Source organism: Durotheca rogersii (assembly GCF_024521655.1).
Source record: "Durotheca rogersii strain YMJ 92031201 chromosome Unknown GGS23scaffold_23, whole genome shotgun sequence".
Classification (NCBI taxonomy): Eukaryota; Fungi; Ascomycota; class Sordariomycetes; order Xylariales; family Xylariaceae; genus Durotheca; species Durotheca rogersii.
The window spans coordinates 241,092-260,661 of NW_026251254.1; the positions used below are offsets into that span (position 1 = coordinate 241,092).

The window sequence follows — 19,570 nt, forward strand, 5'->3', positions numbered from 1 at the left end:
GTTACCAAACCGGCAACTCACGCGTGTTACCTCTAGCCAACTTCCGTTACCTGCGTGTGTCCCATCTGCTATAGAAAGGCAGGAGCGGCGCGCTGTCTCGGGACGTATTATTCTATGCCTAGATATTACCCGAATACCCCGTCGTCCTCTCTGTTGCACCCACGGAGAAAAAACAACTTTCCTCACCTACGAGGCTACGCCGTTAAAGCCACCTCTTCCCTTCGTACACCAAGAAACACTCGCGCTCACGCCCACCCACAAGATCCTTGACCTAGATCGTGACGGTGTCGCGATCGATCAATCGGTCCTTATCTGCCGACACCACTCGACCCCACCACGCATTCTGAACGGAAGCACCTCGTGGGCATCTCTCTAGCTCTCGAGGCTGCAACTGCTACTCATCCCGAACCTCCTCTTCCTCGCCGTGGGCCGATATAAACCTCCCAGGCCGCCCCCCCTATTAATCAGCACGGGCTTCTACGAATTCAGCAACGGAAATTGTAGTAGGTATATGGTTGTATTGATCCCTCTGTTACGAGCGCGACGAAAAAAGAAACTCTCGGCCCATTACGTCCGAAGTGGTATATGCTATGCCAGCCACCTAATCTATGCCGTGCCGTACCGTGCCGTGCCGTCCTGCCTCAACAGCAGCATCCTAAAACCTAGATGCTGGTAACTCTATTATAGGTACACCGCGCGCGTCCTTCGCTGCGCGACCGGGGCGGGAGGTTGGGTGAAGCCCTCTATGCCTCCTCGCCGTTGTTGGCGAGAAGGTTGGCGGTGTTGCGGGGGACGTTGGAGATGGCACCGGAGAGGGCGCTCTGCGCGATGAAGCTGCAGAGGTCTTCGACCGGCGCCGCGTCGAGGCCGAGGTAGTAGGCCCCGAGGCCAGCGATGTGCGGGCTCGCCATCGAGGTGCCGGAGATGGTGTTCTGCGAGATCCATGTTGTTAGCAAGGGGGTACCGGCAACAGCAGCGGCAGCCGCGGGAATAGGGAGGGGTTGGAGGGGGGCCTACGGTAGTGCCATCGTTCCAGGTGCTCTCGATGTCGCTTCCCGGGGCGAGGATGTCGACGACGCTGCCGTAGTTGGAGTATTCGGCAAGCTCATCGTCGATGGTGGTGGCGCCGACAGTGCAGGCCGACTCCTCGGAGGCGGGTGACGAGGACGATGCGTCGGTGGCCTCGTTTCCGGCGGCGACGGCGAGGAACAGGCCGGCGTCGACGATGCTGGCCGCGGCCTGGTTCACCGCCCTCGAGGTCGCGCCGCCGAGCGACATGTTGACAACGACGCCCTTGGGGCAGTCCTGGCTCTCGGCGTCCTGGGCGACGAAGTCCATGCCAGCAATAACACCGGAGCTGTTGGTTCCCTAGTCAGCGAGCTGCGAATTCCAAAGCCTACGCCGAGCGTGGAGAAGATGGGCGACATACTTGGTGCCTGAGCCGTTGGCGTCGAGAACCTTGACGGCGAAGAGAGTGGTCTTCTTGGCAACTCCGTAGGTCTTGGAGCCGATGGTGCCGGCAACGTGGGTGCCGTGGCCGTTGCCGTCGGTGTCGTCGTCGTCATCGGCGAAGTTGGCCAGGAACGTGGCACGGCCCTCGAACTCCTGGTTGAAAACGTTAGTTGGATTACGGACGCCAACGGAAAGCAGTGCTCTTCCACTGCGTACCTCGTGCTCGGTGTAGATGCCCGTGTCGATGACGTAGGCGCAAGTACCCTCGCCGGCGCTGTCGTCGTAGGTGTAGGTGGTGGTGCCAGGCTCGGAGCTCGACAAGCGAGAAAGACCCCAGTCGGCGTTTTCCTGGGTAGCCAGGATGGTGACGACGGCATCCTGCTCGATGTAGTCGACCTACAGGCAACAGGTTATTAGCATCGCTCAGCTGCGCCAGAGAAAGATGCCCGTTAGCTGTCTGGCAGGCTTACATCGTCGTTGTTCTGCAGGGTCTCGACCTCCTCGGGAGACAGGCTGGAAGCGAAGCCCCTGAACTTGTTGGAGTTGTAGACGAAGTCGGCGTTGGTGGCGAAGGACTGGATTGAGCTCTGGACAGACGCGTCGTCCGCCTCGGCCTTCATCTTGATGATATACTTGCCCTCAATGACCTGGGCGCCCCGGGGCCTCAAAATTGGCGCGGGCTGGGCACGCTTCGAGGGAGCGGCCAGAGCCAGAGGCAGCAAGGCGAGGAGGGTAGCGGACAGCATTTTGGCAGGGCGTGCGCGAAGATGATGGGTCGTGGTGATAGGCTTAGGACGGACGAGATATCTTGGAAGCGGAGTCCTCTTGACGGTGCGGCTGTCCGGGTGTGGGATGGTGAGAGCATGAGAGAACTAAGGGGGAAGAAAGGCCAACCTTTTATAATCCTGATCGTGGCCGTTTCGACAACCAGAAGGCTATGCTGCGCAGGCAGCACGGGAGACAGACCTCAGCTGCGATGCCATGATACTATTCATGATAGCTGATCCCTACCGGGAATAGCACCTGGTTGGTGGACAAGTCTACCGGCGGCCAGTAACATGTGAGCGCCTCACGCGCAGTCACAGCGGAGAGGGTAATGGGCAAGGTAACGGTGTCAAGCAGGCGACAGAATTTCTTGTTGGAGACGGCCAATCCGACGTGTATGGCGAGTGCCGATCGCAGGAGGACCTCCTAGAACGGGCTTGGTCGTTCTCATTCGCCGGAGACGAGAACACACTTTCGTCCTTCAATCAGATCCCAGATCGGCCAGGAGCCAGTCGTGCTACCGTGGCCGACGAGTTGTCATCGGGATGGTGCCATTTGAGACCTGGGGGATGCAGATTCACTCAGGTGCCGCGAAATTAGGGGCAACGTTTTTGGATCGACGGGATGACCAATGGCAGCGGGATGGCGGCGAGGGCCAAGCTTCGTGGAAGAAGCCCGGTCGATTGTCCAGCAGGTTAGTGCCGATCAATGGTCAGCCTCGGCCGGGGGTCTCAGAGTGGACAGGGAAACGGCCTTCCTTATCGGGAACACAATGCCGGCAGAGACGGAGAGCGTGTGAGGGCGAGTGGTAAGACGGGTGCGAGTGGATATCTCGCTGGATATCTCCGAGATGTAGGAGGTGTGCGAGATGCAGGACACGGCGAGCCCATATGGGGGGACACGTCCTAACCACGAACAACGAGCCTGGCATCCGGGCGCGCCTACATACATGAAGGTGACGGACGATAAGCGGCAGCATGCCTACTATTTGCGATACCGCATACATCACACATCATGCCCATCTACCTATCACACGCGGCTCACGATAGCTGCCGCCCAGGGTTGCAGGACGGAATAATCCCAATACTGCTGTTACCTCGGGGGAACGTTCATATGTGGAACAGGGGTTTGAGAGGGTGAAGAAATGCGCAGCAAGTTGCGACACCCATCCCGCACATGATACCGAGAGGACGCGGAATGTGACTGTTTCATTACATCTGCTGGGAAATACCAAGGCGCGTCTACATCAACCGCACGCACGCACAGCTTCGCCCGCTGCCTTGGGGGAAGTCGTGAATGTCTCTCTCTTATCGCTGATGTATGGTGGCCCTCGGGATGGCCTTGCCCGTCGCCTCTCTCCGCCGAATTTTTTCCCCTCCTTCTTTTCCCTTTCCCTCATCTATGGCTTCGGAAAAGAGGTAGAGAGATAGAGGGGGGAAGAGGGTGAGAAGGGCCCCTTTTCCCCCCACATCGTCAACCCCCCTACCCCTACTCCCTCTTCCCCCTGGCCATCTTATCCTCCCACCGTCACGACAGATGCAGCAGAACCCCTGTAGCTGTTCGCGAATCCGCAGCCAACCCCGGTCTACGGGATGTCGGCGGCGACCGGATTCCCCCCCAGCCCTCCTACTTTAAATCACTTGCGCAAGTTTCCCGCCGGCTTGTTTTGCATATATTCCTATATACAGTTAAACCGGATTCGAAACCTGATAACACATGGAATATACATATAAATAGTTATGGAGTGGCGTAGCATGCTATTCCCTCCACCGGCGACATACGATGATATATTATTATCTACCTGTTCTAGCCTTTACTCTTCGTTATTGTCTTTTCATCTTATCTCTTTAAGATTCTCTCTTCGGTGTTTCCGCTGCAACCTAGAGTATCGGCATCTCCATCTCCACCTCGATGAGTAAGTACATTTATCTAGAGACTCATATAATTAGATGCAGGGACACACGTAATCCCGCAACCCGCAACCCGCAACCATGTCGTGTCATGTGCGGGCCGTAGCTCCTTTTATGTGGGCGCAGACGGGGGAGGGAGAGTGAGACGGAAAAGATAGACAAGGTGCTCCAGCGGTGATCGTCGATCATTTTTGCTTTTTTCAACCCCGCGAGGGCAGCCGGCCCAGCAAAAAAAAAAACCCCCCGTGATGAGTTCGTTGTCAGCGATCGGGGCCCTAGGTGCTCGACCACTTCGACAACCCGTCCTCCACCCCCCCGACCCAGCCTGTGCAAATCCCCCCCGGATGCGGCAAGTAACAGAGAGGTCCAGCAGCCGCTACGTCTCCTTCACCTGCTCAGTGCGGAAACCCCGAGCGGACGTCCTCGCGCAGCGGGCGCGGGCGCGGCGCTACTCCTGGGCGTCCGCGCCGCCGCGAGCCAGTTCCACTCGCCTTTCACTCCAGCCTCGGTATTTCCCTCTCGTTCTATTTCTCTCTCCCTATCTCTCTCTCTCTCTCTCTCTCTCTCTCTCGCCGATCTCTCGCGTAGTATCGGACGGATAGGCAGGTAGACAGGTACAGGACCGGCGACCGATACGAGCAGCCGCTCGACCGACCCGACCGACCTTCCCTCCACAGGTTGGCGCGCGTATGACGACGGAGGAAGAAAGGAGGACCAGGCGCGAAGGCCTCGCGCCGGGCCCCTACGAACCCCGTACCAAGGGGATGGGCGCGTCGGTGGCGTAGAGAATCGATGGATGGGCGGGTGAATGAGTGAATGAATGCTCTCCTGTCAGTGCCGGACACCGCCGTAATCCTTCTGAGGCTCGGCCGGCCTCTCTCTCTCTCTCTATGTGTGTGTGTCACTCTCCTTCGATAGGGACTCGCCGTCACACGGGAGTAAGCGGCTCTTGCCGTGGCGGGAATTTGCTTATTTGCCCGCCGGCAGGCTTCGTCCCACGAGCCGCCATACAGAGAGACGTCGGCGCTTTTGTGGCGTCAACGTCGCTATCCCGCACGTGCGGAAAAGACGTAGGTAATACACGTCCTGATTACTAGCTGCTGAGTCGCCCTGGGTGTACGTATACGTATGTGCGTACGTATCTACATACGTGTCTGCCTAGGTACACACCACACGTACGTACATGCTGCATAGGATACCCCCTGCAGTGGCTGAGAAGCCGATCCTCTGGGGGGGGGCGGTGCCTGGCCTACGATGGGACGGTTGTCCCCGTCACGTTTGATCCCGCGGCATCCGCGATCGCGCAGGGACTGGGGCCTGCTACGGGGGCCTGGCTGAGGCGGTAGGAGGGGGGGCGACGTGGACGCGGCGGTTGGGCGAGCATGATGCTGCCCGCGCCGGGGGATCGAGACGGGATAAAGAAATACCTAGTCTACCTGCCTAGGGCGAGTAGATGTGGATAAGTACGTACGTTATGGTGTCCCGTTCTGTGCGGACGCTGCTCTACTTCGGAAGTGCCCCCCCTACCCCTTGTGGGAAGGGCTGTCGCTGGTGCGAGGAAGAGGCAGATCGGAGGTCGAGACAGACTGATGTCTGCGTAGGCCCCTGTGACTCCCGGAGGGGGAGGTGACGCCGCTACTTCGCACTGCTCAGAAGATCCCCTCGGGCGGAAATGCTCGGCTGGGCTGAGGCGTAGGTATTATGCCGCCGTTACCGCTGGAATGGCGTCGCCGCCGCCGCGCCCAGAGGGACCAGCTTGATGTCTGGCTGCCAGAGAACGAGGCGGCGTGGATGGGGTGAGAGGTGGCGGTATCGTGAGATGGTGCACTCGCCCCTTTCTCTCTACATACCCCTACGATTTGCATCCCAGGTTCTTGCCGCAACGCAGGGCATCCGAGGCCTAGCTCGCAGCTCGCCGTCTCACAACTAAATAGTATCTACTAGGTAAGCATCGTACTAAAAGGACCTCGCCGGCTGGCTTAGCGGCCAGGAGCGTCTCTCGGCCGCTAGGTAAGCCACCTATCCGCCTTGCGCCGGGGCGGCTCTTCCCGCCTCGCAAAACGCCCCGAGAGCTACCTATAGCCTAGCGCGCCCGCTCGTTCGCATGCCTCGAGGGTGTAGGACCGGTGCACGGGGTATGGCCGTCTCGACAGACGCCACACGCTACTTGCCCCCAGCTCCGCGGCCGGCGGGAATCACTGGATCTAGATGCTGCGAGAGCCTCGTGCCCGCCCGACGCGTCCGGAAACGCCGTGTGCTTTGTTGTCGGAGCTCTCTTTGGACTGCCGCTTCTAGCCGCACAAATAGAAGGCGCCGTATGCGAACTCCAGCGGGGTCTCGGTTGTTTGGATAGGGTCGGGTGTCCGCCTTCGCGGTGGTGTGCCGTTGTCTCCCTCCCCCCTGCCCCCCGGTTACGAGCCTTCGGTCGTTGTTAGCCCCTCGGAATCGGCGGGCCATGGCTACTCCTAGGTAAGCTAGTACGGGCAACAGCTTCGAGCGCGAGTCCCCGCCCTGGCCCTTGGCGTTTTATTTTTCTCTCTTTTTTTACACGCCTTATATGGTGTCCATGAGCATGGCGAGACCTGTAACCCACTAGCCCCAGCCCGACCGCGGGAGAGACGGCCACAGGGCGGCGATATGCCTGCCCGCCTGTGCCCCCCAGGACGAGGGTTGGGGCGAAAGGAAAGGGGGTAAGGGGCTTGTCCGATTCGCCTATAAGACGTGCTCGACGAGAAGCTCTACGCCCCGCAGGCGGCAAGTTCTGGAGCCGCGAGATCTGGCGCGAGGTATCGATGGTTGTGTCGTGGTGGGCGGTTCGCTCTCTCGTCTCGTTTGCCGCCTTCTTCGGTCCTCCCTACGAAGAGAATCAGCCGCGGCGCTGGGTTCGATTCGTTCAATATCAAGAACTCGAGCCGTATACGGCTTGGCGCACGCCCTTAACATCCAAGTTACTCACTCGGATTATCACATATGCATACGCCCCCAGTGGCCCTTTAGCTAGAAGCTACTCCTACAGGAGAGCAACCTAGCTCACCCAAGTCCGTCAAGTGCAGGTATATTTCTCTCTTTTCTTCCTTCTCGTTATCTAGATAGCCAGTCAGTAAATGTCGTTTATCTGGTTTCAACCCACTGCTTGCTCCACGCGTAACCCTTCAGTCAACACGTTGCTTATAAATAGCTACGTAACGCAGATAAAGTCAAACAAGCCAGCTTTTATTAACTAAATAGGATTCTCTATACAGACGAAACGACTACGCTAGTGCCGAGACGTCTGGCCGACGATGTAACTCACAACACGTCTTAAGGGGCCATTACTTTGGTGAGCTATAAACTTAGTTAGCTACGGTAATATTAACGACGATGCGGATCCGGGGTGCGTGCCTTGGATTGATGCCCTAGAAGCTCGGGTCGTCGAGGAAGCCGGCATCGATGCACTGCCGCCGCTCTCCGAACGACAGCCTCTCGCCGGCGCAGTCTTCCGCAGTCGGGTCGTTAGGGAACCTCCTAGTCAGCTCGGCGATGATGGCGGGGTCGAGGCCGAAGGCGCGAGCGAGCATATCCTGAAGAGCGGTGGTGGTAGGCGCGGCCGCATCGCCGTCGGCGTTCGCGATGACACGCTGGCTGAGCGTTAGCGTGGTGTCTCGCTGAGAAAAGGGCGAGCTTGGCATGATCGCGCCGCGGGGTCGGAAAGATGGGGGGGACTTACAGCAGGAGCGGCCAGCACAGCGGTGCTGCCGAGGAAGAAGGCGACGAAGGCGGAGATCTGCATGTTGGAAGATTGGGCGGAGAAGGCGTTGTCCGGCAACAAAAGGTAAGTCGAAGGTCTGAATAGAGAGAAGAAGAGAATGGTGACCTGAGTGCAGAACCAGCTTGACCCGAAACATGCCAATGTCAGCGGCCGATAGCTAGGTATTTATTCATTTCCCGGCATACGAAGTCGCCCAGCGGAGCGTCTTATGATGGTAACCTCTTCGCTGAACCGCGAGGTGCTTTGAAGATGGAGACTGAAGCGAGAGTAGGTATCGCTTGTCAGCGGTTGCGATCGCACCAAGCGCCTTGGCGCGGCCGTGTTAGCCGTGGGAGCTGTGAGAATTGGGGTAATCAGCCGATAGGGGGCAGCGATCGGCGCGAGACGTCAATGATTCGATCTCCTGCCAAGGTGTGTCACCGACGCGATAGAAGCCATCGTGGAACATTCTGTCGGGGCGTTTGCCGTGTCTATCGATGGTCGTGCCCCTTCACGACGGACGGTGTCTCTCGCTGCGGGGCGCGTTTCTAAAGAGCTTCATAACTCGTCTCGGCGAGCTAGGTATCCTCTGAAACGCCTTCGCGCCCAGGGTAGAGCTAGGATCGTCGCGCTCAACTCCCCTAACCCGGGTCGACTTATGCGCAACATTTGGCGGCTCTGCTTCCTGCCCCCTCTCCGTCGAGTCCTAGAGAAGGCTACTGGCTTCCATTGCTCACCGGGGTCTGGGTCGGCCTACGGAGCAGATCCCATCGTCGTATCGCAGCCGACAGCGACCTAGCCAGATCCGACCTTGCGTCTCTGTTTAGCACGGCGGGAAACCTTGTCGCCCTCGGTCCAGCAGCAGCGCAGGCAATAGAGAAGGTAGGTAGGTAGGTGGGTAGGTATGCAATGCTAGACAGGCCGTGTCATGCCTTGGAGCTTGGGATTGCCTACTCATACTTACCTCCCTGTAGAAAAGCACGTGCGTTACATATTCCTGGCGGTATTGGCATTATGGCAGCAAAAATAAGGGAGTAGTGTGCTGGCGATGTAGAAGGGATGTGGTTTTATTTTGGTATCAGAGGAGCGTCTGACGCCAGTTTTCATCTCCTTGTCGAATCCGACTACGTCAAGCCCAAGCTAAGGCTAAAGCTTCCAGATTACATAAGCCCGCCACCTGCCTGCCAGTGCTAGGTACAGGTACCTACGCATTTTACTTGGCTGCCAATATCTTGCCTAATTTCTCCTGCCTTGAGTGCAAGTTGACTGCCAGCATTCACCTCCCTCTCAACATGTTGGCGCAATCGGATGTCCGTCTCGTAGGTAGTTGGTTGAATATCCGTGGCAGCTTTTTTCGGTCATGCCGCTTTCACTCAGGCTCGGCTCAGTCAATTAGTATCAGCCACGCGACCTGCCCTGAGCAGCCCGAGATGGGTACCATCAGCAACCTGTGATACCTCGTGAATCTACGCCTTCGCTTTCACGACAGGAGCTAGGTGTGAAATGAGAGTCCCAGGCTAAGATAAGTAAGTACCTAGCTGATGCAACGTCTAAAGGGATGCGTACCTATCTCAGGACGACCCAGCTGTTCTGCGGCCTCTCGCGGTCGCCGTCATTGGAGTTTTCAACGTCCCAAGCTCGCGTAATGATGATGTCCCCGTCTTCCGTTCTCTGACCTGATCTATACCGGGTGGTAAAGTCTGTAAGAGGGACTTCGTCGCCGTGTGGTTGGAATCGATGCATATTGCGATGTTAGACTGCGGATAAATCGCCGTTCTCGGTGCTCCCGAGCTTCTGACCCGTCCATCTCAATGTCTTTCCGCTGAACAGCCGATCTAGGGCATGTCGTATCGTCGGAAGGCAAGCGTTCGCGGCTCCCAAGAATTGCTCTAGCAAAAAATAAATACTAGCCGGAGGAACAGTATATGTCACGTCGATCGTGTCCCATCGAGCCAGCCATATAACTCCTGAGAGGGACATAACACAAACCGTGACGATTAATAATAATATCAGCATGGCTATATCTAATAGCCTTCTCCCACACACGTACTTACATTGCTCCTAGACTGAACATTCCAGCAACGCCAAGCTTCCTAGGCAGTAAGAGTTGCAGACCGAGCAACATAGGCATAGGTAATGCCACGATGAACGTGTCGATAACGAGATTGACGATGCCGGAAATGATAGTGGCAGTGCGTTGCTGGCCGCAACTACCTCCCGGTATGGATTGATCCCAGATGTAATGCACTGGCTTGCAAATCAGGAAGATTTTAAGTATGTTCATGATCAGATTGGCGGCGGATATTGCCATAGCACCATAACAGATATAAGCGAAACGCTTGTTCGGGAAGATGGCCATGTATAATGCCGATATCGAGAACTTGACACAAGTGTTCGCCCCGGCCCAGAGTGCCTGCTCTGCCATAAAGACCTGAACGGCCAGATCAGAAGAGAACATTACAGGGAATTCCCCGACGCGGGACATACTTTCAAGAAACGTTGGAGTAGGGCTGGCTCGTGGACAAGGACGTCCTGGAAATGACGCCCTACGCCGGCTACGGCGCAACCTCGGGACCGGCGTAGACTTAGTGAGCATGGAAGATTAAGAATAATAATAGTGAGGTAGCTCCTCATAACACCTACTTATCAGAGCGTTGACCAGGGCGCCGGTGTTGATCACCGTCGCCGCGATGACCATATAATCACTGAAGACAAGCCGTGCTGCCTTGATACGTCGCGACCAGAGTCGCAGCCCGAGACAGATGACGCTGAACACAAACGCGATAACCGACACGATGATTATTTGGACAGCGCCCAGAGGGGGAGCCATGGTATTCGCAAAGAAGACTTCTTACATGGCGGCATTCCACTGGTTAGTCCAGCGGCAAGTAGGAGGCGCGGAGCGGCGGAGTAGAGCAGATCCATCTCGGTGTAGATATTAACAAGTGACTTTGGAAGTTGGCTATTATTTATATAATGTTCCTTCCGGCAACCCACCATGTCCTGGTTATCCAATCTAGAGCTCCAGACTTGGCGCGCGGAAGAGCTTCGGTTAGGTGTACCAAGAAAGCCTTATAACATCCGTCAAGCCTCGGCCAATTGCCCCGAGATCGTCTCCCTGTTCGGCACAGCTGGCTGTAATATATGTAAGAATAATCCCACCATCCAGAATGGCCACACCGTATAAGAAGACATCCTGTCAGCTTCCACGGTCCTGTTCATAAGCAGGATCGCCAGCATACTAGCCTATGCGAGCGCGCCTTAAGCGGAGCTAGCTTCTCAGGCCGTGTTGCAAAATGCGACGAGGGCCGCTTTCGTTTCTTCATACCTGCTTGGCTCTCCACGCTGTCACTGTCCATACGACGGCCTATATATTAAAAGACGAATCTTACGCATCCCCCCCCAGATGGGGTCCACGGGATTTAGGATAACCTTTGTGGAGGGCGCACTGGCGCTACACGCCCTGATAGCTGTATGCTCAGCGAGGCTGCCTACAAGTCTTATTAACCAAGGGAGCCTTTTTAGGCCCCCCTTCAGCTAAGGCCTTCTAGGGGCTATACGTGACTGCTAATAACACAACCTCTAGCTTTACACCTTTTTGCTGATTCGACCGACTCTGCTGTCGTACTTTTACATTTCTATGGATTACTTAAGCTTTCTATATTTAAGCAAATATCGTTCCAGGAATATAACGGCAAAGACATCATTTGAAGTTCCTAACATAAGGAAAGCCTTGTATAAGATAAGTTAGGTTACCGCTTCACGAGCCACCCCTTCGCGAGCCGGGTATTTTGTATGGGTTTACATACAAACGATTTATCCCCGTAAAAAACCGGGAAAAAATCGGAAAATTCTAAAACTTACTTACGTAATCGATTAGCTTAATTAAATTAACATATAAATTCTTCGAATTTTCTACTTACTAATATAAGAAGTTATATACGATTTCAGGTTTTTTGAAACTGCACTAATAGTTTACCATATAATTTATTAGTAAATCTATTAACTATGCTCTATATCGGCCTCTGAACCTATTTTTTTCGCGGTAATAGAGTAGGTCTATTACCTAATTCTTTATACTATAGATAGAATAATAGTTAAGATTACGTAAACTTTTTTCCTTTTATTTTTCTAATTTTTATTAAATTAAATAAGTCTTAAAAACGTTGATTTTTAGTATTCTTTTTTAGAACTTCTTTATATGGAAAAATAGGACAGTCGGAAAGGTGGAATTCTTACTATGAAAATAGGTACAATTTTAGAAAGTTTTAACCTACTTAAAAACGTAGTTTTTTTAAAATAATAAATTAAATAAAAACGAAATCAAAGAATAAAAATAAAATTACTTAATACTAGCCATTCTTCTATTTATAAAATAAAGTATTAGGTAATAGACCTACTTTATTACCGTGAAAAAAATAGGTAAATATATCGATATAAGTACAGTTAATAGGGTTACTAATAAATTATATAGCAAACTATTAGTGCAGTTTTAAAAAACCCGAAATCGTATATAACTTCTTATATTAGTAAGCAAAAAATTCGAAAAATTCATATGTTAATTTAATTAAGCCAATTGATTACGTAAGTAAGTTTCGGAATTTTCCAATTTTTTCCCGGTTTTTTACGGGAATAAATCGTTTGTATGTAAACCCATACAAAATACCCGGCTCGCGAAGGGGTGGCTCGCGAAGGGGTAGTCTAGCTTATGATCCTTAGTTCGCAAGAAGTTCGCAGGGCTGTCCTCATCATCCGGAGTCGTGCGATTGATTGATTGATTGATTGCCGTCTCCAGGTACCTATGCAGCGTAAACCTACAAATAAATGCAGTGCCCGCTTCCTGCTTCCAGAAGTTCTGATCCTCCTGCTTCTGCTTGAGACCGTTTCGACAGAGTCGGAGCTTAACTAGGTGTGGAAAGATTAGTTCACTAGTGCACTCTGCAAGTCTATACACATTAGAGAGAGGAAGAATCCCTTGGCCAGCTCGTTGATTTACCTGTCCACCAACTGTTGTTATAGGTAGTTCATCAACTGTCTCGAGTAATCACGGTAAATGTTAGGCTGAGAGCGCTCGTCCACATGGCGATAATAGTCCTACTATAATCTGCACTCAAGGGGAGGATTAGGAGTAAGAGAAAGAAAAGGAGGAAAAGGGAAAAAAGATACAAAAATTCGATAGCAGTAGGGTTCGAACCTACGAGGCCGAAGCCATAGGATATTTGGAATGAAGTATTCAAGTCCTACCCATTAACCACTCTGGCATGCTACCATAATTGGTGGGAAATAGCGCTAAATTAGTCTTATGGCAGTTCGCAATTGACTAAGCACCAGGTTTAGCGAACCGAACAGTTGCGCACAGTATAAATACGATCGCGTAAAGTTTGGCAGTACAGTATGTATAAATACTCCTACTATGGGTGAGCCGTCTTCTTAAAGACACTCTCGTGAGGGCCTACTACAGACAAGGGAAATAAACCACAACTAACTCTATCAGCGGCTCTCCTCTTTGTATAACTGATGAACGATCTTAGTAGCATCTATTCATGCTCCAAGTTTCAACTGCTTGCTGTATGTCACCATGTATACACATGTCGAACTTGCCTCCGCCCTTCATTATCCCATGTACTCTGATGGCTATCACTTAAAGTTGGCTGGGTAGGTAGAAGGTTAAGCGGATGTGATACGAGGCGCTTAAGTATAGATATACCTAAGTCTAAAATCCTAAGATCAAGGACGCCTTACCTAATATCGGTAAGAGCGTAGCCTTCTACATTATGACGACATTCCGACGCGAAAGGATTAACGTATAACCGAACTCTATAAGAAGGATTTATAGGACTCCAGAAATGGAAACGTTAATCGGTTATACGGTTTATCTACCCTTGCTTATACGCGTTTGATCCTCCTAGATACGATGTTAATAGCATTATCGCTACCATAAGACGCCACCTAATGTAATACAATCCCTCCGATACCTATAGCGATACTCCAGATGCCTTATCGCAGATCCTTAGAGAGCTTGGAGCGACCATCTCCTATCCGGACGATTTAACTCCGCCCTCTTCGTTACATACTTGGGGCAAGACGGATGAGTGTCTTCCCACTGCTTTAGTGGATATAAAAGTCCCTTGAAGGCCGTTGATTCGAATATCTCCTCTCAATCTAGTGCAAGCATCGATCAAAAGCTCTCCGGCATGAGCGACTTATCTTCTCGAGTAGGTCCGACTCTTAAACCAAGGCCGCCCCACAAAGCTGACAGCGGTCGGGGAAGCGCAGGTCTACATCATGCAGCCAGTCTAGGACAAGGTGAGGTCGTCAGAATGCCGTTCGGTCCCCACGACGTTCCGCGGAAGCACATCTCCTGGTCCTGCCAGCACTTTGTCGTTGGACGGGGGTGTAGTCGTTCTCTTCATCGCAGTCGAGATTGTTATGGGCTCTCCATTCGAAAAAATCGCTCGCGTCCCGTATAGCGATCAGAACAATCATTATGGGACTCGTTTGGCTTTCTCGATGGTTCTGACGGCACGCCCCTTGGGCAAGGTTCGTCAGGCGTCGTCATAGCATCGCACTTGAGAGGAGAGACTTGATGGAACACATGTCGGAGCAGTGGCGGACCAGTCCTACCACTCGCAGAACGTAATCGGGGCCTGTAGACTTAACTTCTGGGCCCCAACGGCGGAGATCAACCTGATGTTGTGAAGAGGCGCAGGACAGGGCGGTGAGTCTTCGTTGCCTGGCGGTTAAGTGACCCAACCGCCCCGTTTAAAAATACGGCAGCGCTAAGCTACGACGAATAGGGGATATAGCTGTTGTCCGGATGTACTTTTAAATCGATTTGCCGAGCGGAGACGGTGCCTCGTTCCCAGGGCGGTGCTCTACCGACGTGGTTGGTTGATCTGTCCTCGCTCCTGTGGTCACTCTTTCGGGAACCCTTCCACCTTTACGTCCGTCGGAGGCTTGTGAGTTGACCATGGATAGTTGAACCTTGCTGACACCAATAGAAAGGCGCTGATTATTGGCCACGAGCCAACAGCACCTACGCTGTCCAGTGGGAGATCGAACACCATTACGGATGGAAACTAGGTATCGAATACACGCAGGATGTGCTGCGAAGAATCCACTGACCAAATCAATCTCCAAACCCATTCCACGCCATCACGACCAATATATACCTGCCCGATCTACTTGTCACTTTGTTTGGCTAGTTTTAGCTATATTTGGAATGAACCAACTGCGAGAACACTGCAGTGTGAAGCAGGAGAAACCCTGAACAGGCGCCCTCGATTTTCATCGTCAGAATCCTCAAGCCAGGTAACTTTACCATCGGAATGCCTATGGAAGTGTTGCCCCCTTTTTACGTCCCATTTCTCATACTCTTGAGTCTTTTGGATGATCCACAAGAAGGACTTTGCGATGACGAGGCCTTCCGTTTGTGGCCACTGCTACAGGAGACGTAGTCATCCACAGGTGGGGCCGACTTAGATAACGAGACAGAGGGTTTCTCAACCACTTCGTAGCCAGTTTCCACTTCGTTATTCTCCCCAAAAGTACTATCAACAACGGGCAACGGACCTCCTTCCGAAATTAGGTGGAGGGCACTGCTCTGCTGCTTCCAGCACTCCTTTAGCTGATCCCTCATGGCATACGACTGTTTCCTCGCATAATCCTGTTCATTCCTAAGCCCTCTTCGGCCGTCTTTGAGCCCTTGGTAAGAGTCTATGAGGTTTATCGACTTGATGGGATACTGGTGGTACTCAAGTATACCATCCTCCGATGGAGCAGCATGGTGTGTAAATAAGTTGAGATGTCACGTAAAACGTAGACGCCTGCATTACGCTTTGCGGTATGTAGGTATATAAGGGCTGATCCCGACGTGACAAATGCATTGTTGGCGACGATCTGGCAGGCAAGCAAAGCGGCTCTATAAAATGCACTCCAAAGGAGCCTGTTGATGTAGGTAGAATCAACACGTGGGAGGCGTAGTAGTCTGTTGAGCGGTGCTTAGTAGGCTTGGTGAAGGAAAAATATAGGAAGCAGAGTTGCTTCAGAATTCCGCGGAGCTGCGGTAGCCATCTTGAGCGAGATGGGGAAGAAGAGTGCGAAGAGAATTATTACGGAGGGAAAATGGGTGAAGATGGATGGATGAAGCCAAGAATACCTAGATTGCCTTGGCGCACGGGTTGTGGCCAATGTGGCTTCCTAGCGTGGCTCAGATTTGTGGCGCAACTCGCACGATCCATTTATGGGTGGGAAAGACAGCGCGGAAAAAGAATGCCCCGTCATCCGCGAGTTCTACTCATAGTCCAGCAACAGCGGGTGCCCTCTCCTAGAATCAACCATACCCCATTGTCGCTCAGTCAGCGTTTTCGCTGGCTGTCTTTGTCTCGGTGTCTAGGTTTTCGACAGCATGGTGGATGTGACCGAGGCCGGGCATGTTTTGTGGCTTTGCGACCGAGGAGGTGGCCCGGAGACGAATGCGGTTCCGACTTTTCCATCAAGTAGAGCGAAACAACATCACAAGCACGAAACAAGAAGCTGCTGTCCATCGCGGCCTAAAGTTTTCTAAAGTCCTCAATTGATTTTGTAGATGTGCCTAGGTGTGTCATAATACCGGTCTCGATGCCTATCTGTCGCATGCCTGCTTATCTAATGTCTAGTCTCTCTATGTCTTCGTCCAATCGTGCGTTTAAGAGGCCCGCCCCCGTTAGTAGGATAGAAGGAGGGAGCGCTGGGTCAACGAGCCCCCTTTATAAACAGCCAGGCGATCATGACGACTCCCTTGATGGCGGCAACAAGCCATAGGCCCGGCTGCACCGCGCCGGTCGACTTGAGCATCCATCCGCCGCAGATCCCACCGACCAGGGTCAGGACGAAACCCACCGCCCGGCGGTTGCGCTTGACGTTCTTCCGGAGCGGCTGTAGGATCTGCTCGTCGCTCACCAGATCGCACAGGAGGCTCGTGATCACCACCGTGGGCACCTCGCCAACGCCCAGGCCGCGACTGTTGACGATCTGGCCCGCCGCCTGGAAGCTGAGGAGCGCGACGGGCACAAACTCGAGTAAGTCGACGCTCGCTGGGTCCCGGTGGGGAGGGTACCGGCCGTCGACGACGCCGGTCTGGATGATGGCCGCGACGACGACCACGAGCGCTGTCTGGAGCAGGAACGAGAAGAAGAGCGTCCGCCGCAGCCGCCCGCCACCGATCAGCTTGTGCAGCCGCGAGAAGGCGAAGCAGCCGATGGTGAAGCAGCCTATCGAGCACAGAGAGCGGGCCCAGCCGAGCGGTCGGTTGTTTTGCCCCGAAGTGCCCAGGGCGACGAAAACGGTGTTCCCTAGTTGGCCGCGCCAGAATTAGTCAGGCCCCATTTTAGGCGCGTGCTTAGGTCTAGTATTGTGATCGGTAACATACCGGTCTGCATGGAGACGAAGGTGCCGTAAGCTAGATAGGTCTTACGTTAGCTACCAGGGCGCTCTCTCGAGGCTATACGGGAACTTATTAGGTTATTTCCCTGCTCTACGTACCGTTGTATAGCGTTCCATCAGTTAGACCCGTCACGAAACAACAGGCCAGCAGCGGGATGGCTCCCCAGTTCGTATCGACCTCGTCCGAAAGGCGATCAACCACCCCTTGGCTCAAAGGCCCTCTCTTCTCGAGAAGGCCCGGGTCAACGACTGGGTCGGGTTCAAATTTTTCTTCGTCTACCATGACTGTGTCGTTGCGATGGGCTAGCCGATTGGCTGGCTGTCAACGATGCTCTCTGAGCGAGGAGTTAAGAGCGAATGGTGTGTACCGGTATTTAAGGGGAAGATGGCAATCGTGAGGCTGAAAGGGTGAGTCTTAGTCTTAGAACAACCGCCTTGGCTCACGGCAGCCGAGACGGGTATATTATGACCTTGTCGATTAGCGAGCTTGGAAAGATATACCTAGATGGCTGCCGCGCCGTGGATGGGCGCGGGAAGAAACATTTTCTAGTCGGTGCTTGGCTGTCGACTAATACATTTGTAGGAAAGCTTGGACTATTGTTAAAATGCCTCAAGCCTCCGCTATCCAGGGCGCCAAGATATCCTGGTATAACTCATTACGGGCTTATTACGCCTACCTCGATCTCGACTTGCAGGGAGACGCGAAGGGGGATAGATAATGACAAAAAGAAAAGAAAAACGGGGGGTTAGCTGACAGTGTTGAGCAGACGCTTATCTTTCGGACAGAGACGATCGAGAGACAGACATGTGTGCGTGGAGAGGACGAATAAACCGCACTGTAGAGAGCAGAAGTGTCTTGGCTCGACGAAATGCCACTGCGAGTGTCCTCACGACGCGGTCTTGTTCGACGCTCTGGGCGCGCCAAGGACCGCCAATGTAGTAAGTACCTACGCATATCGGACGAACGCCGAGCACGCCAAATGCATGATCCGACTACGGCGGCCATCTCGGGGCCGCTGCTACGACCTGTCCTTGGCGGTGGAGGAGCTCGCTGTTTTCTCGCCCGCCGTCTCTCACGGCGTCTAGCCTTCGGGGGGGGGGCCAAAACAGAACCACGACATCAACTCCTCGCCAATGAGACCCTGATCCCTGAAACATGTGGAAGGGGGAAGAGCACCGTGGTACTCTGGCCTCGGGCAGCGACGTGGGTGATACATCGCCGGCCAACACGCCGTCGACCCTGCAGCTCAGGATCGACGACATGATTGGGTAGCGTTGTGAGCTCTGGAAATTATTGAGCTCGTCCACCAGATCAACTGGCCACCCTGCAAAGAGCAACCCCCCTGATCCCCTTCCCTTTTCTCTCCCCCTCCCCGCGGATAATGGGAGGTATCGAGGACCGAACTTCACTCTCGAGCGGATTGCCGTGGCTCGATGCCTGATCGAAATGGCGTACAGAAGGCCCGACCACGAATGTGACAGATCGCGTTTACGAAAGGAACCATATCCCTCACCTGGATGTGAAGCGCAGATGGGGCCAACTTGGCGCCAAGACGTGAGCTGAATTCGCGCCGGGCGAGCGCTGTGGCGAGCAAGGTAACCAAGATCATATATTAGATTAGACGCTCGACAACGTCCTCTTCGAGGGCAACAGGCCACTCCGCTCGCAGTAGGGGCCGCGTAGGAGGATAACTGGCGGCGCATAGGTGCCACAGACGTCTCGGTACTAAACAGCAACAGAACGCCGCGACAGGCCACTGAGGTTCAGGTTGACGTTCTACATGGATCTGCAATACAATCAACACCGTGCCGCCAAGAGAGGAGGGGATCTGGACAGATACACAGACGTGTGCTCAGTACGCCAAGCGAAAGCCAAGTCGGCGGATAGCATTCCTGATGCAAGCATACTGTCTACCGACGACGTGCAGACGGCGAGGGCCCCCCACGACGCCTCCTCCTTGCCCCAGTTAGCCTACTCCATATCACACTCGTGTCTTCCATTACACGCAGCTTACCAAGTGAAAAAGAGAAACACGGAAGAGAAAATAGTGGAGGCCGCAGTGTATAGAAGCCTCGGCGCGGTGAGCCACTTATGCCATTGCAAGGTGGGAATACGACTCAAGAGACTTGGCCAGCAAACGAATGTCGTGGGTGGCCGGTAGTCTATTTGATTTCGATGCAGGAGGCGCATGTTGGCGCTCGGAGATGCACAAGCTCCGACGAGATTCGGGAGGCACACCCGCCCTCGGAGGCGTTTATGTCGACGTGGAGAGAGAGAGAGAGGAGACCAAAA

The 19,570-nt window shown here is 53.7% G+C and overlaps 5 protein-coding genes and 1 non-coding gene across 6 annotated transcripts; all 6 read right to left on the reverse strand.

Moving 5' to 3' along the window:
* Window positions 1-390: 390 nt before the first annotated feature.
* On the reverse strand, window positions 391-2,692 carry GGS23DRAFT_613753 (peptidase S8/S53 domain-containing protein). Its single transcript, XM_051520593.1, has 5 exons — window positions 1,923-2,692; window positions 1,669-1,848; window positions 1,430-1,605; window positions 1,018-1,357; window positions 391-932 (listed from the first exon to the last, which is right to left on the reverse strand). The coding sequence occupies exons 1-5, from the start codon at window positions 2,196-2,198 to the stop codon at window positions 744-746; spliced, it is 1,161 nt and encodes a 386-aa protein (XP_051369231.1). The 5' UTR covers window positions 2,199-2,692; the 3' UTR covers window positions 391-743.
* Window positions 2,693-7,522: 4,830 nt separating this feature from the next.
* Window positions 7,523-7,896, reverse strand: GGS23DRAFT_599335 (uncharacterized protein; the record flags this gene model as incomplete). Its single annotated transcript, XM_051518922.1, has 2 exons — window positions 7,523-7,744; window positions 7,834-7,896. The coding sequence occupies 2 exons, from the start codon at window positions 7,894-7,896 to the stop codon at window positions 7,523-7,525; spliced, it is 285 nt and encodes a 94-aa protein (XP_051369232.1).
* A 1,782-nt stretch (window positions 7,897-9,678) lies between these two features.
* On the reverse strand, window positions 9,679-10,789 carry GGS23DRAFT_227310 (uncharacterized protein). Its single transcript, XM_051512017.1, has 4 exons — window positions 10,498-10,789; window positions 10,342-10,421; window positions 9,911-10,285; window positions 9,679-9,844 (listed from the first exon to the last, which is right to left on the reverse strand). The coding sequence occupies exons 1-4, from the start codon at window positions 10,682-10,684 to the stop codon at window positions 9,761-9,763; spliced, it is 726 nt and encodes a 241-aa protein (XP_051369233.1). The 5' UTR covers window positions 10,685-10,789; the 3' UTR covers window positions 9,679-9,760.
* A 2,238-nt stretch (window positions 10,790-13,027) lies between these two features.
* GGS23DRAFT_t74 lies at window positions 13,028-13,123 on the reverse strand. Its single transcript has one exon. It is a non-coding gene; the product is annotated as a tRNA-Ser (tRNA).
* Window positions 13,124-16,493: 3,370 nt separating this feature from the next.
* On the reverse strand, window positions 16,494-17,651 carry GGS23DRAFT_227458 (uncharacterized protein). Its single transcript, XM_051512018.1, has 3 exons — window positions 17,377-17,651; window positions 17,264-17,293; window positions 16,494-17,186 (listed from the first exon to the last, which is right to left on the reverse strand). The coding sequence occupies exons 1-3, from the start codon at window positions 17,558-17,560 to the stop codon at window positions 16,588-16,590; spliced, it is 813 nt and encodes a 270-aa protein (XP_051369234.1). The 5' UTR covers window positions 17,561-17,651; the 3' UTR covers window positions 16,494-16,587.
* A 296-nt stretch (window positions 17,652-17,947) lies between these two features.
* Window positions 17,948-19,175, reverse strand: GGS23DRAFT_227463 (uncharacterized protein). Its single transcript, XM_051512019.1, has one exon. It carries the CDS (start codon window positions 18,979-18,981, stop codon window positions 18,271-18,273), a length of 711 nt encoding a protein of 236 aa, XP_051369235.1. The 5' UTR covers window positions 18,982-19,175; the 3' UTR covers window positions 17,948-18,270.
* Window positions 19,176-19,570: the final 395 nt, after the last annotated feature.

What these genes read in the sequence shown, in the direction of transcription:
- GGS23DRAFT_613753 (XM_051520593.1), bottom strand. Translation starts at nt 2,198, where the DNA reads ATGCTGTCCGCTACCCTCCTCGCCTTGCTGCCTCTGGCTCTGGCCGCT. An exon ending in GCCAACGGCTCAGGCACCAA is followed by an intron (nt 1,358 to 1,429) that starts GTATGTCGCCCA and finishes GGGAACCAACAG; the next exon opens with CTCCGGTGTTATTGCTGGCA. An exon ending in CCTGGAACGATGGCACTACC is followed by an intron (nt 933 to 1,017) that starts GTAGGCCCCCCT and finishes TGGATCTCGCAG; the next exon opens with AACACCATCTCCGGCACCTC.
- GGS23DRAFT_227310 (XM_051512017.1), bottom strand. Translation starts at nt 10,684, where the DNA reads ATGGCTCCCCCTCTGGGCGCTGTCCAAATAATCATCGTGTCGGTTATC. An exon ending in CCTGGTCAACGCTCTGATAA is followed by an intron (nt 10,422 to 10,497) that starts GTAGGTGTTATG and finishes GCCGGTCCCGAG; the next exon opens with GTTGCGCCGTAGCCGGCGTA. An exon ending in GAATGTTCAGTCTAGGAGCA is followed by an intron (nt 9,845 to 9,910) that starts ATGTAAGTACGT and finishes ATTAATCGTCAC; the next exon opens with GGTTTGTGTTATGTCCCTCT.
- GGS23DRAFT_227458 (XM_051512018.1), bottom strand. Translation starts at nt 17,560, where the DNA reads ATGGTAGACGAAGAAAAATTTGAACCCGACCCAGTCGTTGACCCGGGC. An exon ending in TGATGGAACGCTATACAACG is followed by an intron (nt 17,294 to 17,376) that starts GTACGTAGAGCA and finishes AGACCTATCTAG; the next exon opens with CTTACGGCACCTTCGTCTCC. An exon ending in CTTCGTCTCCATGCAGACCG is followed by an intron (nt 17,187 to 17,263) that starts GTATGTTACCGA and finishes GCGGCCAACTAG; the next exon opens with GGAACACCGTTTTCGTCGCC.
- GGS23DRAFT_227463 (XM_051512019.1), bottom strand. Translation starts at nt 18,981, where the DNA reads ATGCGCCGCCAGTTATCCTCCTACGCGGCCCCTACTGCGAGCGGAGTG.